The 17,540-nt window shown below is 41.8% G+C and overlaps 1 protein-coding gene across 1 annotated transcript in view; it reads left to right on the forward strand.

The window, feature by feature from the left end:
• Nucleotides 1-5,271, forward strand: part of frem2a (FRAS1 related extracellular matrix 2a) — a 209,295-nt gene extending 204,024 nt beyond the window's left edge. The window contains exon 26 of the mRNA XM_036967727.1: nucleotides 4,497-5,271. Coding sequence (XP_036823622.1) covers nucleotides 4,497-5,042 — 546 coding nt within the window. The 3' untranslated portion in view covers nucleotides 5,043-5,271. The remainder of the gene's footprint in view (nucleotides 1-4,496) is intronic.
• The last annotated feature ends 12,269 nt before the right edge of the window (nucleotides 5,272-17,540 follow it).

Here is a 17,540-nt window from a genome sequence, read left to right on the forward strand (position 1 = left end):
CTGTGGTGTACTGTAGTATACTGTACTGTGCTCTACTATAGTATACTGTGGTGTACTGTAGTATACTGCACTGTGTTCTACTATAGTATACTGTGCTGTACTGTAGTATACTGTACTGTGCTCTACTATAGTATACTGTGCTGTACTGTAGTATACTGTACTGTGCTCTACTATAGTATACTGTGGTGTACTGTAGTATACTGTACTGTGTTCCACTATAGTATACTGTGGTGTACTGTAGTATACTGTACTGTGTTCTACTATAGTATACTGTGGTGTACTGTAGTATACTGTACTGTGTTCTACTATAGTATACTGTGGTGTACTGTAGTATACTGTACTGTGTTCTACTATAGTATACTGTGGTGTACTGTAGTATACTGTACTGTAGTGTACTATCCTGCACTGTGTTCTACTATAGTATACTGTGGTGTACTGTAGTATACTGTACTGTGTTCCACTATAGTATACTGTGGTGTACTGTAGTATACTGTACTGTAGTGTACTATCCTGCACTGTGTTCTACTATAGTATACTGTGCTGTACTGTAGTATACTGTACTGTGCTCTACTATAGTATACTGTGGTGTACTGTAGTATACTGTACTGTGTTCCACTATAGTATACTGTGGTGTACTGTAGTATACTGTACTGTAGTGTACTATCCTGCACTGTGTTCTACTATAGTATACTGTACTGTGTTCTACTATAGTATACTGCACTGTGTTCTACTATAGTATACTGTACTGTACTGTGCTCTACTATAGTATAATGTGCTGTTCTGTACTGTTCTCTACTACAGTACACTGTACCGAGCTCTACTATACTGTACTGTGTTCTGCTATAGTATACTTTACTGTGCTCTACTATACTATACTGTACTGTGCTCTAATATAGTGTACTGTACTGTGCTCTACTATAGTATACTGTACTGTGTTCTGCTATAGTATACTTTACTGTGCTCTACTATACTATACTGTACTGTGCTCTAATATAGTGTACTGTGCTGTGTTCTGCTATAGTATACTGTACTGTGTTCTGCTATAGTATACTGTACTGGGTAGCCTAGTGGTTAGAGCGTTGGACTAGTAACCGGAAGGTTGCAAGTTCAAACCCCCGAGCTGACAAGGTACAAATCTGTCGTTCTGCCCCTGAATAAAGTATACTGTAGTATACTGTACTGTGCTCTACGATAGTATACTGTGCTCTACGATACTGTACTGTGTTCCTGAAACCAATCGAATCAAATCAAGTTTTATTGGTCACATGATGTTAATGCGAGTGTAGCAAAATGCTTGTGCTTCTAGTTCTGGTGCAGTAATATCTAACAAGTAATCTAACAATTCCCCAACAACTAAAGGGGTGAATGAGAATACACTTGAAGTCAGAAGTTTAAATACACTTAGGTTGGAGTCATTAAAACTCATTTTTTCAACCACTCCACAAATTTCTTGTTAACAAACTATAGTTTTGGCAAGTCAGTTAGGACGTCTACTTTGTGAATGACACAAGCCATTTTTCCAACAATTGTTTACAGACTAATTATTTCACTGTATCACAATTCCAGTGTGTCAGAAGTTTACATACACTAAGTTGACTGTGCCTTTAAACAGCTTGGAAAATTCCAGAAAATGATGTCATGGCTTTAGAAGCTTCTGATAGGCTAATTGACATAATTTGAGTCAATTGGAGGATGAATTTCAAGGCCTACCTTCGAACTCAGTGCCTCTTTGCTTGACATCATGGGAAAATCAAAAGAAATCAGCCAAGACCTCAGATTTAAAAAAAGTAGACATCCACAAGTCTGGTTCATCCTTGGGAGCAATTTCCAAACGCCTGAAGGTACCATGTTCATCTGTACAAACAATAGTACGCAAGCATAAACATCATGGGACCATGTGGCCGTCATACTGCTCAGGAAGGAGACCTAGAGATGAACGCACTTTGGTGTGAAAAGTGCAAATCAATCCCAGAACAACAGCAAAGGACCTTGTGAAGATGCTGGAGGAAACAGGTACAAAGTATCTGTATCCAACAGTAAAACGAGTCCTATATCGACATAGCCTGAATTTCCGCTCAGCAAGGAAGAAGACACTGCTCCAACACCGCCATATAAAAGCCAGACTATGGTTTGCAACTGCACATGGGGACAAAGACTGTACTTTTTAGAGAAATGTCCTCTGGTCTGGTGAAACAAAAATAGAACTGTTTGGCCATAATGACCATCATTATGTATGGAGGAAAAACGGGGGACGCTTGCAAGCCGAAGATCACCATTCCAACCGTGAAGCACGGGGGTGGCAGCATCATGTTGTGGGGGTGCTTTGCTGCAGGAGGGACTGGTGCACTTCACAAAATAGATGGAATCATGAGGAAGATATATTGAAGCAACATCTCAAGACATCAGTCAGGAAGTTAAAGCTTGGTTGCATATGGGTCTTCCAAATGGACAATGACCCCAAGCATACTTCCAAATTTGTGGCAAAATGGCTTAAAACAAAGTCAAGGTACTATGCTCATCACAAAGCCCTGACCTCAATCCCATAGAAAATTTGTGGGCAGAACTGAAAAAGCGTGTGCGAGCAAGGAGGCCTAAAAACCTGACTCAGTTACACCAGCTCTGTCAGGATGAATGGAAGGAAATGCTACCAAATACCATTGAGTGTATGTAAACGTCTGACCTACTGGGAATGTGATGAAAGAACTGAACTGAAGCTCTTCATTTATTCTGTGTACCAGACAGCTAGATATGTACAGTGGGGCAAAAAAGTATTTAGTCAGCCACCAATTGTGAAGTTCTCCCACTTAAAAAGATGAGAGAGGCCTGTAAATTTCATCATAGGTACACTTCAACTATCACAGACAAAATTAGGGAAAAAAAGTAGGATTTTTTATGAATTTATTTGCAAATATGGTGGAAAATAAGTATTTGGTCAATAACAAAAGTTTATCTAAATACTTTGTTATATACCCTTTGTTGGCAATGACAGAGGTAAAATGTTTTCTGTAAGTCTTCACAAGGTTTTCACACACTGTTGCTGGTATTTTGGCCCATTCCTCCATGCAGATCTCCTCTAGAGCAGTGATGTTTTGGGGCTGTTGCTGGGAAACACGGACTTTCAACTCCCTCCAAAGATGTTCTATGGGGTTGAGATCTGGAGACTGGCTAGGACACTCCAGGACTTGAAATGCTTCTTACGAAGCCACTCCTTCGTTGCCCGGGCGGTGTGTTTGGGATCATTGTCATGCTGAAAGATCCAGCCATGTTTCATCTTCAATGCCCTTGCTGATGGAAGGAGGTTTTCACTCAAAATCTCACGATATATGGCCCCATTCATTCTTTCCTTTACACGGATCACTCGTCCTGGTCCCTTTGCAGAAAAACAGCCCCAAAGCATGATGTTTTCATAGTAGGTATGGTGTTCTTTGGATGCAACTCAGCATTCTTTGTCCTCCAAACACGACGAGTTGAGTTTTTACCAAAAAGTTATATTTTGGTTTCATCTGACCATATGACATTCTCCCAATCTTCTTCTGGATCATCCAAATGCTCTCAAGCAAACTTCAGATGGGCCTGGACATGTACTGGCTTAAGCAGGGGGACACTGGCACTGCAGGATTTGAGTCCCTGGCGGTGTAGTGTGTTACTGATGGTAGGCTTTGTTACTTTGGTCCCAGCTCTCTGCAGGTCTTTCACTAGGTCCCCCTGTGTGGTTCTGGGATTTTTGCTCACCGTTCTTGTGATCATTTTGAACCCACGGGGTGAGATCTTGTGTGGAGCCCCAGATCGAGGGAGATTATCAGTGGTCTTGTATGTCTTCCATTTCATAATAATTGCTCCCACAGTTGATTTCTTCAAACCAAGCTGCTTACCTATTGCAGATTCAGTCTTCCCAGCATGGTGCAGGTCTACAATTTTGTTTCTGGTGTCCTTTGATAGCTCTTTGGTCTTGGCCATAGTGGAGTTTGGAGTGTTACTGTTTGAGGTTGTGGACAGGTGTCTTTTATACTGATAACAAGTTCAAACAGGTGCCATTAAAACAGATAATGAGTGGAGGACAGAGGAGCCTCTTAAAGAAGAAGTTACAGGTCTGTGAGAGCCAGAGATCTTGCTTGTTTGTAGGTGACCAAATACTTATTTTCCACCATAATTTACAAATAAATTCATTAAAAATCCTACAATGTGATTTTCTGGATTTTTTTTTTCTCATTTTGTCTGTCATAGTTGAAGTGTACCTAAGATGAAAATTACAGGCCTCTCTCATCTTTTTAAGTGGGAGAACTTACACAATTGGTGGCTGACTAAATAGTTTTTTTGCCCCTCTGTATGGTGTAGACCAGATAGTTACAGTATGTTGTGTACCAAGATAGATTTCTTCAAATACACAGAAAATTATCATTTATATAACAAATAATCAAAAACACATTAATTTGAACCCAGGTGTGCAGACAACACACTCTAATCTCTAACCTCTAACCTCTAACCTCCTGTCCCAGGTGGCTGCGGGTCGTGAGTGGTTCATCCACACCATCTACACCATCCGCCCCAAAGACAACGACAACCACGGCATTGGCAAGAGGAGCCTCGAGTACCACCACTCCCTGGTCGCCACGGGCAACGACCTCTCCATTACCCCCGGGGTCAAAGGTCAAGGTCACCGTGTGAGGTGGTCAGCCAGTGGATTGGTCGGAGCGGCGGTCCCCGACGTGGCCGATGACATTGGAGCAGACAACAACCGCGGCACCAACATCATGCACATCGCCCTGGACCGTACCAAGAGGAGGGCAGCGGGGCGGGTGGAGCTGTACGCCGACCGTCTGGAACCAAGGGAGCTGAGCAGGGGGGAGGGGGACGAGGGGTTGCCGACGGTGGTGGGGGGGTTGGTGGGAATGCTGCTTACCTTCCTCCTCATCATCATCCTCGTCCTGGTGGTCCGGTACAGACAGAAGGAGGAGAGGAAAGAGAGGGTGTGGGGGTCGGCGAGCACGGAAGGGATGATGGTGGCGAGGATGGACGACTGCAGCAACAGCTCAGAGGTCTAAGAGAGATGGACGGATTGAAAAAAGAAATGGACAGAGTATTAAGGAGTATTTGGGCTTTTGTAATGTGGTTTTTTCCCCCCCGTGATTTTTCTACACTGTTACTGGAGTATTTTTTTAAAAGCTCCATCTCGTGGATGTAAGTCAAGTGATTGAAAAGCTTCATCCTTGTATATTTAAACTCTCCCATTTAAAACACCTAGCTATAAAATAAAAGCTGTGCTGCAATCAGTTTTGTGGTTTTAAAGACAGCTCCTCCTTTTGATAAATGTCATGGTTTTCCTGTTCCTTAGCTGTTGTGTTGCAAGTGCCTCAAGCAGCTAAACATAGACCAATGGGGGTTCTCCTTAAACAGCTATCTAGTGTCTTGACCAATGGCGGCTCTCCTTAAACAGCTATCTAGTGTCTTGACCAATTGGGGCGCTCCTTAAACAGCTATCTAGTGTCTTGACCAATGGGAGAGCTCCTTCAACAGCGACCTTGTGTCTTGACCAATGGGAGCCCTCATTCAACAGCTATCTAGTGTCTTGACCAATGGGAGCTATCCTTCAACAGATATCTAGTGTCTTGACCAATGGGGGCTTTCCTTCAACAGCTATCTAGTGTCTTGACCAATGGGGGCTCTCCTTCAACAGATGTCTAGTGTCTTAGCCAATGGGGACTCTCTATCAAAAGCTATCTAGTGTCTTGACCAATGGGAGCTCTCCTTCAACAGCTATCTAGTGTCTTGACCAATGGGAGCTCACCACCAACATATAGCTAGAGTCTTGACCAATGGGGGCTCTCCTTCAACAGATATCTAGTGTCTTGACCAATGGGGGCTCTCTATCAAAAGCTATCTAGTGTCTTGACCAATGGGAGCTCACCACCAACATATAGCTAGAGTCTTGACCAATGGGGGCTTTCCTTCAACAGCTATCTAGTGTCTTGACCAATGGGGGCTCTCCTTCAAAGATATCTAGTGTCTTGGCCAATGGGGGCTCTCTATCAAAAGCTATCTAGAGTCTTGACCAATGGGAGCTATCCTTCAGCAGCTATTTAGTGTCTTGACCAATGGGAGGTCTCCTTCAACATATAGCTGGAGTATTGAACAATGGGGGCTCTCCTTAAACAGCTATCTAGTGTATTGACCAATGGGAGCTCTCTTTCAACAGATATTTAGTGTTTTGACCAATGGGAGATCTCCTTCAACAGATAGCTAGAGTATTGACCAGTTGGAGCTCTCCTTCAACATATAGCTAGAGTGTTGACCAATGGGAGCTATCCTTCAACAACTATATAGTGTCTTGACCAATGGGGGAGCTCCTTCAACAGCTATCTAGTGTCTTGGCCAATGGGAGCCCTCCTTCAACAGATATCTAGTGTCTTGACCAATGGAAGCTCTCCTTCAACAGATATCTAGTGTATTGACCAATGGGATCTCTCCATCAACAGATATTTAGTGTCTTGACCAATGGGAGCTGTCCTTCAACAGATATCTAGTGTATTGACCAATGGGATCTCTCCATCAACAGATATTTAGTGTCTTGACCAATGGGAGCTGTCCTTCAACAGATATTTAGTGTCTTGACCAATGGGAGCTGTCCTTCAACATATATTTAGTGTCTTGACCAATGGGAGCTCCCCTTCAACAGACAGCTAGTGTCTCCACCAATGGTGAGTTCTCATACAATAAATGGCTAGTGTCTTGACTCATGGCTGGGGAACTCTCATTCAACGTTTATTGGCCAATGGGGTCCTCTCATACAACAGATAACTATTGTCTCAACCAATGGGGACGCCTTGTTCAATAGAGCACACATTTCATAGAAGGGCAACAATATATATAGATGGCATGTTGCTGCTGGGTTGTTTATAACTGCAATAAGGCACAAGGGAGGGTGGTATGTGGCCAATATACCACGGTTAACGGCTGTTCTTTAAGAACGACACAACCCTTAGCCGTGGTATATTGGGCATATATCACAAGACCCCCCCCCCCCCCCCCCCCCCCCCGAAAGGTGCCTTATTGCTATTATAAACTGGTTACCAACGTAATTAGAGCAGTAAAAAGGTATGTTTTGTCATGCCTGTGGCTATAGCACGGCTGTCAGCCAATCAGCATTCAGGGTTAGAACCACCCAGTTTCTAATTTGTAATAGAGATGTATCTGTAGAATATTTACTGTGTCTTGGAAGAGTTTACGTCTTCGCTTCATTTACTACTGTGGGAGTCATGTTCAGGACTTTGCATTTTATTTCACTGCCTGTGTCCGTTTTCATTTTCATGTTGTTCAAAATACACTGATGGATGTTCAGAAAAAGTAATGCTGTGAAGTGAACACTGGATAAGTCAAGAGAGACACATTTCTTAAAGCCACAAATGTGGAATTTGTACTTGTTTTGATATTCAGCTGAGGGATGTGACATGCAGGCGACATGTGAGATTTTCTCAAGACTGACTTGGTGAACAGCTGGCTGGAACACAGGAGTATTGTCCTTATACACAAAAACAGTATTCCATCACTTTTTACATCTGCACCTGAAGAGATTCACTACTTGTCTTTACCATGTCTGCATTACATAGGGAATAGGTTACCATTGGAGACACTAGGAAATAGGTTACCATTAGAGACACTAGGAAATAGGTTACCACTGGAGACACTAGGGAATAGGTTACCATTAGAGACACTAGGGAATAGGTTACCATTAGAGACACTAGGGAATAGGTTACCACTGGAGACACTAGGGAATAGGTTACCATTAGAGACACTAGGGAATAGGTTACCATTAGAGACACTAGGGAATAGGTTACCACTGGAGACACTAGGGAATAGGTTACCATTGGAGACACTAGGAAATAGGTTACCATTAGAGACACTAGGAAATAGGTTACCACTGGAGACACTAGGGAATAGGTTACCATTAGAGACACTAGGGAATAGGTTACCATTAGAGACACTAGGGAATAGGTTACCACTGGAGACACTAGGGAATAGGTTACCATTAGAGACACTAGGGAATAGGTTACCATTAGAGACACTAGGGAATAGGTTACCATTGGAGACACTAGGGAATAGGTTACCATTAGAGACACTAGGGAATAGGTTACCACTGGAGACACTAGGGAATAGGTTACCACTGGAGACACTAGGGAATAGGTTACCATTAGAGACACTAGGGAATAGGTTACCACTGGAGACACTAGGGAATAGGTTACCACTAGAGACACTAGGGAATAGGTTACCATTAGAGACACTAGGGAATAGGTTACCATTAGAGACACTAGGGAATAGGTTACCATTAGAGACACTAGGGAATAGGTTACCACTAGAGACACTAGGGAATAGGTTACTATTAGAGACACTAGGGAATAGGTTACCACTGGAGACACTAGGGAATAGGTTACCATTAGGACACTAGGGAATAGGTTACCACTGGAGACACTAGGGAATAGGTTACCATTGGAGACACTAGGGAATAGGTTACCATTGGAGACACTAGGGAATAGGTTACCATTGGAGACACTAGGGAATAGGTTACCATTGGAGACACTAGGGAATAGGTTACCATTGGAGACACTAGGGAATAGGTTACCATTGGAGACACTAGGGAATAGGTTACCATTGGAGACACTAGGGAATAGGTTACCATTGGAGACACTAGGGAATAGGTTACCATTGGAGACACTAGGGAATAGGTTACCATTAGAGACACTAGGGAATAGGTTACCATTAGAGACACTAGGGAATAGGTTACCATTAGAGACACTAGGGAATAGGTTACCATTAGAGACACTAGGGAATAGGTTACCATTAGAGACACTAGGGAATAGGTTACCATTGGAGACACTAGGGAATAGGTTACCACTGGAGACACTAGGGAATAGGTTACCATTAGAGACACTAGGGAATAGGTTACCATTAGAGACACTAGGGAATAGGTTACCACTGGAGACACTAGGGAATAGGTTACTATTAGAGACACTAGGGAATAGGTTACTATTAGAGACACTAGGGAATAGGTTACTATTAGAGACACTAGGGAATAGGTTACTATTAGAGACACTAGGGAATAGGTTACCATTAGAGACACTAGGGAATAGGTTACCATTAGAGACACTAGGGAATAGGTTACCACTGGAGACACTAGGGAATAGGTTACTATTAGAGACACTAGGGAATAGGTTACTATTAGAGACACTAGGGAATAGGTTACTATTAGAGACACTAGGGAATAGGTTACCATTAGTGACGCACAACGTTACTTCTTTCCAGACATTTACACCGTACCCACTATAGAGCTGTGAACATGTACAATCCTTTTTTCACACCCAGATTTGTCCTACGTACTGTTTGCTGTTCTCCAGTATTTATTTGTGTTGGCGGTGCGAGGGGGTCCATGTCTTTTGTCTTGTCAAGACAAAGCAAACAACGACTGAATCTTAGTAGTGTTGCACCATAACAACACGCTCTTTAATCTCAGACAACAACAGCATTTACTTTGTCTGGACAGCTTCCCAAATTGCAGCCTATTCCCTATGGGCTCTGGTCTAAAGTAGTGCACTATATAGGGAATAGGGTGCCATAGGGCCCTGGTCTAAAGTAGTGCACTATAATAGGGAATAGGGTGCCATAGGGCTCTGGTCTAAAGTAGTGCACTATTATAAGGAATAGGGTGCCATAGGGCTCTGGTATAAAGTAGAGCACTATATAGGGAATAGGGTGCCATTTGGGATGCATCCTGAACCTGAGAGTATTCTATGATATAACTCACTGTACCTGGGTCCTATAGCTAGTTATCAAGGATATCTGCCAATGGGATTTGTTCTGGTTGTGGTTATCAAGGATATCTGCCAATGGGATTTGTTCTGGTTGTGGTTATCAAGGATATCTGCCAATGGGATTTGTTCTGGTTGTGGTTATCAAGGATATCTGCCAATGGGATTTGTTCTGGTTGTGGTTATCAAGGATATCTGCCAATGGGATTTGTTCTGTTCTGTATTTATCAGTCCTCATTATTGACCAATCACCAGTAGGCCTGGCAGTTAGTTATGAACCATTTTGACCCTATTGGATTAGGACATTCCTTTATCCACCAGACAGAGCTCTGATGAGGCGGCAGGTAGCCTACTGGTTAGAGTGTTGGGCAGGTAACCGAAAGGTTACTTGATCGACATCCCCGAGCTGACAAGGTTAAGAAATCTGTCGTTCTCCCCCTGAACAAGGCAGTTAACCCACTGTTCTCTGGTAGGCTTTCATTGTAAATAAGAATTTGACTTGCTTAGTTAAATATTGGATAAAAATAAAATAAAAAATCCCTATTATGCCCAAAGTCATAAAGCCTCAAAGTTGGGAGTGTTGATCTAGGATCAGTTTAGTATTTTAGATCATACTGAGTAAGACTACATGGACAGATAAGACCTGATCCTAGATCAGAATGAATAAGACTACATGGACAGGGAAGACCTGATCCTAGATCAGAATGAATAAGACTACATGAACAGGGAAGACCTGATCCTAGATCAGAATGAATAAGACTACACGGACAGGGAAGACCTGATCCTAGATCAGAATGAATAAGATTACATGGACAGATAAGACCTGATCCTAGATCAGCCACCCTACCCAAAGAGGCATTCTGAATATGGGCCCGGATATAAACTACACAGCTGTGGGCTTGGTTTTATCACACACCTCAAATATAAATAACTAAATGCACTTCTTTTTTTATATATATAAAAGGCACATTTCTCACATGTTTATCAATCCAAGCTATGCAATGCAATGTAATCTAGGGAGAAACGCCGAATTCACACCCTTAGGGGCTCTGACGTGAATGACGCGGATGTTAGATAATGTCACCTGCGAGTGTACGGACGACTTCAGCACCAAGGTTTAAACTTGATATTCAACGTGTAACTTTTACGAATGAGTATTTATGGTTGTATTTATGAATAACAATGTGACCGGGGAGTGGTGTGTGTGTGTGTGTGTGTATATGTGTGTGTGTGTGTGTGTGTGTGTGTGTGTGTGTGTGTGTGTGATTTCAACACTTTTCTTTTTTGTAACAATGTTTGAATGCTCCACCCCCCCCCCCCCCCCCCCCCCCCTACCCCCACCCTCCCCAAAAAATAAACATGTTCTGAAAAAATTAGTAGGCTATTTTTTTTTACATATATATATTTTTTATACGGTTTAATCAAGTTTATGAATCAGGTATGTTCTTATAACTCAAGCATGAGCAACTCCAGTTCTCGGGGACCTGACTAAGAATCACACTTTTGCCTCAGCTAACACACCAGACTCCAATATTAATCTAATCATGGTCTTCAGTTTAGAATGCAATTAGTTTCATTGGGTGTGTTAGCTATAAGGCTGGGGGGGGGGGGGGTGGGGGGGGGGTGACACCAATCAGGCCTTGAGGACTGGAGTTGCCCATCACTGTTATACTGTAGCTATTAGATAAGCTTCAGTAGCCCTTGGCCTACCAGTTTAGTAATACATTTTATGCAGGCCAAGGGAAATTTTACAGATCAGCTGAGAAGCTTAAAATGACTTATCTATTACACTAGCTCTAATTTTAAAGACAAAAATATAAACGTTATTCAAATTGGCCTACATATCTGCAGTTTACAGCCTATAGACCAGGGGTATGCAACGTTACACTACCAGGTCGGGAGCCTGCTGGTTTTCTGTTCTACCTGATAACGAACTGCAACTACCTGGTGTCCCAGGTCTAAATCAGTCCCTGATTAGAGGAGAATCACCCACCTGGTGTCCCAGGTCTAAATCAGTCCCCGATTAGAGGGGAATCACCCACCTGGTGTCCCTGGTCTAAATCAGTCCCTGATTAGAGGAGAATCACCCACCTGGTGTCCCTGGTCTAAATCAGTCCCTGATTAGAGGAGAATCACCCACCTGGTGTCCAAGGTCGAAATCAGTCCCTGGTTAGATGGGAATCACCCACCTGTTGTCCCAGGTCTAAATCAGTCCCTGATTAGAGGGGAATCACCCACCTGGTGTCCCAGGTCTAAATCAGTCCCTGATTAGAGGAGAATCACCCACCTGGTGTCCCAGGTCTAAATCAGTCCCCGATTAGAGGGGAATCACCCACCTGGTGTCCCAGGTCTAAATCAGTCCCTGATTAGAGGAGAATCACCCACCTGGTGTCCCAGGTCTAAACCAGTCCCTGATTAGAGGAGAATCACCCACCTGGTGTCCCAGGTCTAAATCAGTCCCTGATTAGAGGGGAATCACCCACCTGGTGTCCCAGGTCTAAATCAGTCCCTGATTAGAGGAGAATCACCCACCAGGTGTCCCAGGTCTAAACCAGTCCTTGATTAGAGGGGAATCACCCACCAGGTGTCCCAGGTCTAAATCAGTCCCTGATTAGAGGGGAATCACCCACCTGGTGTCCCAGGTCTAAATCAGTCCCTGATTAGGGGGGAATCACCCACCTGGTGTCCCAGGTCTAAACCAGTCCTTGATTAGAGGGGAATCACCCACCTGGTGTCCCAGGTCTAAATCAGTCCCTGATTAGAGGAGAATCACCCACCTGTTGTCCCAGGTCTAAATCAGTCCCTGATTAGAGGGGAATCACCCACCTGGTGTCCCAGGTCTAAATCAGTCCCTGATTAGAGGGGAATCACCCACCAGGTGTCCCTGGTCTAAATCAGTCCCTGATTAGAGGGGAACAATAAAAAAATGCAGTGGAACTGGCTTTGTGGTCCAGAGTTGAGTTTGAGGGCTATAGACAAAAATTGTGCACTATCTTGATAAAAAGTATAAATTCCTCATTGCACTGTGTTGTTGCAGCTTAGGTAGAATGAATTTTCTTAAACATAGGCCTAATCAATAGGGGAGCTTTGGTGTCCGGGATCGTAGAGCGCAGCCTAGGAACCCACAGATCTGGATTTCCTAATCTATTAATATATATATATATATATATGTATATATATATACAGTGCCTTGCGAAAGTATTCGGCCCCCTTGAACTTTGCGACCTTTTGCCACATTTCAGGCTTCAAACATAAAGAAATAAAACTGTATTTTTTGTGAAGAATCAACAACAAGTGGGACACAATCATGAAGTGGAACGACATTTATTGGATATTTCAAACTTTATTAACAAATCAAAAACTGAAAAATTGGGCGTGCAAAATTATTCAGCCCCTTTACTTTCAGTGCTGCAAACTCTCTCCAGAAGTTCAGTGAGGATCTCTGAATGATCCAATGTTGACCTAAATGACTAATGATGATAAATACAATCCACCTGTGTGTAATCAAGTCTCCGTATAAATGCACCTGCACTGTGATAGTCTCAGAGGTCCGTTAAAAGCGCAGAGAGCATCATGAAGAACAAGGAACACACCAGGCAGGTCCGAGATACTGTTGTGAAGAAGTTTAAAGCCGGATTTGGAGAAAAAAAAGATTTCCCAAGCTTTAAACATCCCAAGGAGCACTGTGCAAGCGAAAATATTGAAATGGAAGGAGTATCAGACCACTGCAAATCTACCAAGACCTGGCCGTCCCTCTAAACTTTCAGCTCATACAAGGAGAAGACTGATCAGAGATGCAGCCAAGAGGCCCATGAACACTCTGGATGAACTGCAGAGATCTACAGCTGAGGTGGGAGACTCTGTCCATAGGACAACAATCAGTCGTATATTGCACAAATCTGGCCTTTATGGAAGAGTGGCAAGAAGAAAGAAATTTCTTAAAGATATCCATAAAAAGTGTTGTTTAAAGTTTGCCACAAGCCACCTGGGAGACACACCAAACATGTGGAAGAAGGTGCTCTGGTCAGATGAAACCAAAATTGAACTTTTTGGCAACAATGCAAAACGTTATGTTTGGCGTAAAAGCAACACAGCTCATCACCCTGAACACACCATCCCTACTGTCAAACATGGTGGTGGCAGCATCATGGTTTGGGCCTGCTTTTCTTCAGCAGGGACAGGGAAGATGTTTAAAATTGATGGGAAGATGGATGGAGCCAAATACAGGACCATTCTGGAAGAAAACCTGATGGAGTCTGCAAAAGACCTGAGACTGGGACGGAGATTTGTCTTCCAACAAGACAATGATCCAAAACATAAAGCAAAATCTACAATGGAATGGTTAAAAAATAAACATATCCAGGTGTTGGAATGGCCAAGTCAAAGTCCAGACCTGAATCCAATCGAGAATCTGTGGAAAGAACTGAAAACTGCTGTTCACAAATGCTCTCCATCCAACCTCACTGAGCTCGAGCTGTTTTGCAAGGAGGAATGGGAAAAATGTCAGTCTCTCGATGTGCAAAACTGATAGAGACATACCCCAAGCGACTTACAGCTGTAATCGCAGCAAAAGTATTAATTTAAGGGGGCTGAATAATTTTGCACGCCCAATTTTTCAGTTTTTGATTTGTTAAAAAAGTTTGAAATATCCAATAAATGTCGTTCCACTTCATGATTGTGTCCCACTTGTTGTTGATTCTTCACAAAAAAATACAGTTTTATATCTTTATGTTTGAAGCCTGAAATGTGGCAAAAGGTCGCAAAGTTCAAGGGGGCCGAATACTTTCGCAAGGCACTGTATATATTGCGCTGACAGGTAAATATTTACATCGCTAATATTTGGTTAATGAATGCTCTAATATTTAGCTTCTTACTTCAGCTATACACATATCAAGCCTCTCTCTTCCAGCTGTTCCCCTTGAGCAGTAGGCTATTCCTCTTCCTATAGGGCGGCGCACAATTGTGCCAGAGGCGTCCGGGTTAGGGGAGGGTTTGGCCAGGCTAGGCCGTCATTGTAAAATAAGAATTTCTTCTTAAATGACTTGCCAAGTTAAATTAAGGTTCAATAAAAATAAAATAAATACATGAAATCCTTGGAAAAAAAGATAGTATATATTTAGTTAATACTAGCTATAGTACATACTGTATATATTTAGTTAATACTAGCTATAGTACATACTGTATATATTTAGTTAATACTAGCTATAGTACATACTGTATATATTTAGTTAATACTAGCTATAGTACATACTGTATATATTTTGTTAATATTAGACCTAATAGCCTATTCGAGAAAAGAAACAAGCTTGCTCTTGTTATTGCGGTCTGTAAAACAGGCCTACAGCATAGGACAAATTAACGGTCTGGGAAAGTTGATGGAGGAAAAAGTACATTAGTGTGATCCCCTTTTAAGCCAGTTATGATAACATTGTTGCATTAATGCATTACAAATAATTTCACAAGTCAAACAGAGAGTTGAGCAGTGACCCAAAATAATTGACAACCATTAGAAAAATGGAAATCACTTGAGCAACGAGGCAATGGTGGCTGGTGGTCCTACTATGTACGGGTCACTTTATTATTTGATTGTGAATTGTAGGAGCCTTTTAGGTTTAAAAAACAAACAACAACATTAAAACAAATTACTTGATAAATATAGAATGTGGCCTTTACTACTATAGCCCAGAGAAATGTATTGAATAACAAAGACATGAAAAAAAGACAGTCAAAAAATGTATCCTTTAGGAAACAAGATTTTGAAGAGTCTCCCCTTTCCATAGATTGGTCATGAGTTTATACTTCAAACCGTTTTGGAGCTACAGACTTTTCGTGGGGAAGACCGATTTTCAGGTTGTCTCGTGGGTCTGATAAAACAACGCTCGAGCTCTGCCGCCTTTCAACGCAGATGTACATGCGACAACCATTGAGACTCTAGAATGTTCTATAGATAATATGCTTGTGTAAACCACATACCTGTTTAACGGAACAAAAACAAATTGTACAGTCGGAGAAAACTGTTAAGACTTGTCAAAGAAGTCAGCTCCCAGTGTTGTTGATGAGAGTGGAGACGCTCATATCTCGCCCCCTGCTGGTGGCAATAGGCATAAACGATTCCCAATGGAAATCCTTGGCATGGATTCTACAAGGTATTCCACAAGGATGCTGGCCCATGTTGACTCGATTGCTTCCCACAGTTGTGTCAAGTCGGCTGGATGTCTTTTGGGTGGTGGACAATTCTTGATACACACGGAAAACTGTTGAGCGTGAAAAACCCAGCAGCGTTGCAGTTCTTGACACAAACTGGTGCGCCTGGCACCTACTACCATACCCTGTTCAAAGGCCCTTAAATCTTGTGTCTTGCCCATAAACCCTCAGAATGACACACATACACAATCCATGTCTCAATTGTCTCAAGGCTCTGAAAAAATGATTCTTTAACCTGTCTCCTCCCCTTCATCTACACTGATTGGAGTTAATTTAAAAAGTGACATCAAGAAGGGATCAGAGCTTTCACCTGGATTCACCTGGTCAGTCAATGTTATGGAAAGAGGTGTTCCTAATGTTTTGTACACTCAGTGTAAACCTGTAAACCAATAGTTGTCTACGCCATCTCAATCTAATCTCTAATCTCCAAATGAGATGGCACGTATCATCTACAGTAGCTACAATAAACAATAAAGTAGTCGTATTGATGGCTAACACCACACGCAATTACTAAATAATGAATCCCTACGTTTGAGATTTCATTATGAGATAAAAAATAAAAATACATCAATCTGGAATAGATTTCAAAGCAATAAATATATTAAACAAAAATAATGTTCTGAGTACATTTTGCATGATGATAATACTGTACATACGCATATTGTAATGTTTTGTATGTGTGTGAGATTTATATATGTTAAGATCAATGTATTAAAGTATATGGTAATATATTTTAAAATGTATGTCACTTTTTATATGGGTTTTAAATATATGATCATATATGTTTAAATATATCTCATGTTCTTTGATATATAAGGCCACATATTGCCATACAGTTCCTTCAGAAAGTATTCAATACCCCCTTGACTTCTTTCACATTTTGTTGTGTTACAGCCTGAATTCAAAATGGATTAAATCAAAAAATGTTACCACCCATCTACACACAATACACCATAATGACGAAGTGAAAACATACTGGAATATCTCATTTACATAAGTATTCACATCCCTGAGTAAATACTTTGTAGAAGCAAGCTCCTTGAGCAGTGATTACAACGGTGAGTCTTTCTGGGGTAAGTCTCTAACACCTGGATTGTGCAACATTTGCCCATTATTCTTTAGAAAATTCTTCAAGCTCTGTCAAATTGGTTGTTGATCGTTGCTAGATAACCTTTTTCAGGTCTTGCCACAGATTTTCAAGTAGATTCAAGTCAAAACTGTAACTCGGCCACTCAGGAACATTCTCTGTCTTCTTGGTAAGCAACTCCAGTGTATATTTGGCCTTGTGTTTTAGGTTATTGTCTTGCTGTTAATTTTTTATTTATTTATTTATTTGACCTTTATTTAACCAGGTAGGCAAGTTGAGAACAAGTTCTCATTTACAATTGCGACCTGGCCAAGATAAAGCAAAGCAGTTCGACAGATACAACAACACAGAGTTACACATGGAGTAAAACAAACATACAGTCAATAATAAAGTATAAACAAGTCTATATACAATGTGAGAAAATGAGGTGAGAAGGGAGGTAAAGGCAAAAA

The sequence above is a fragment of the Oncorhynchus mykiss genome, chromosome Y (assembly GCF_013265735.2).
Source record: "Oncorhynchus mykiss isolate Arlee chromosome Y, USDA_OmykA_1.1, whole genome shotgun sequence".
Lineage (NCBI taxonomy): Eukaryota > Metazoa > Chordata > Actinopteri > Salmoniformes > Salmonidae > Oncorhynchus > Oncorhynchus mykiss.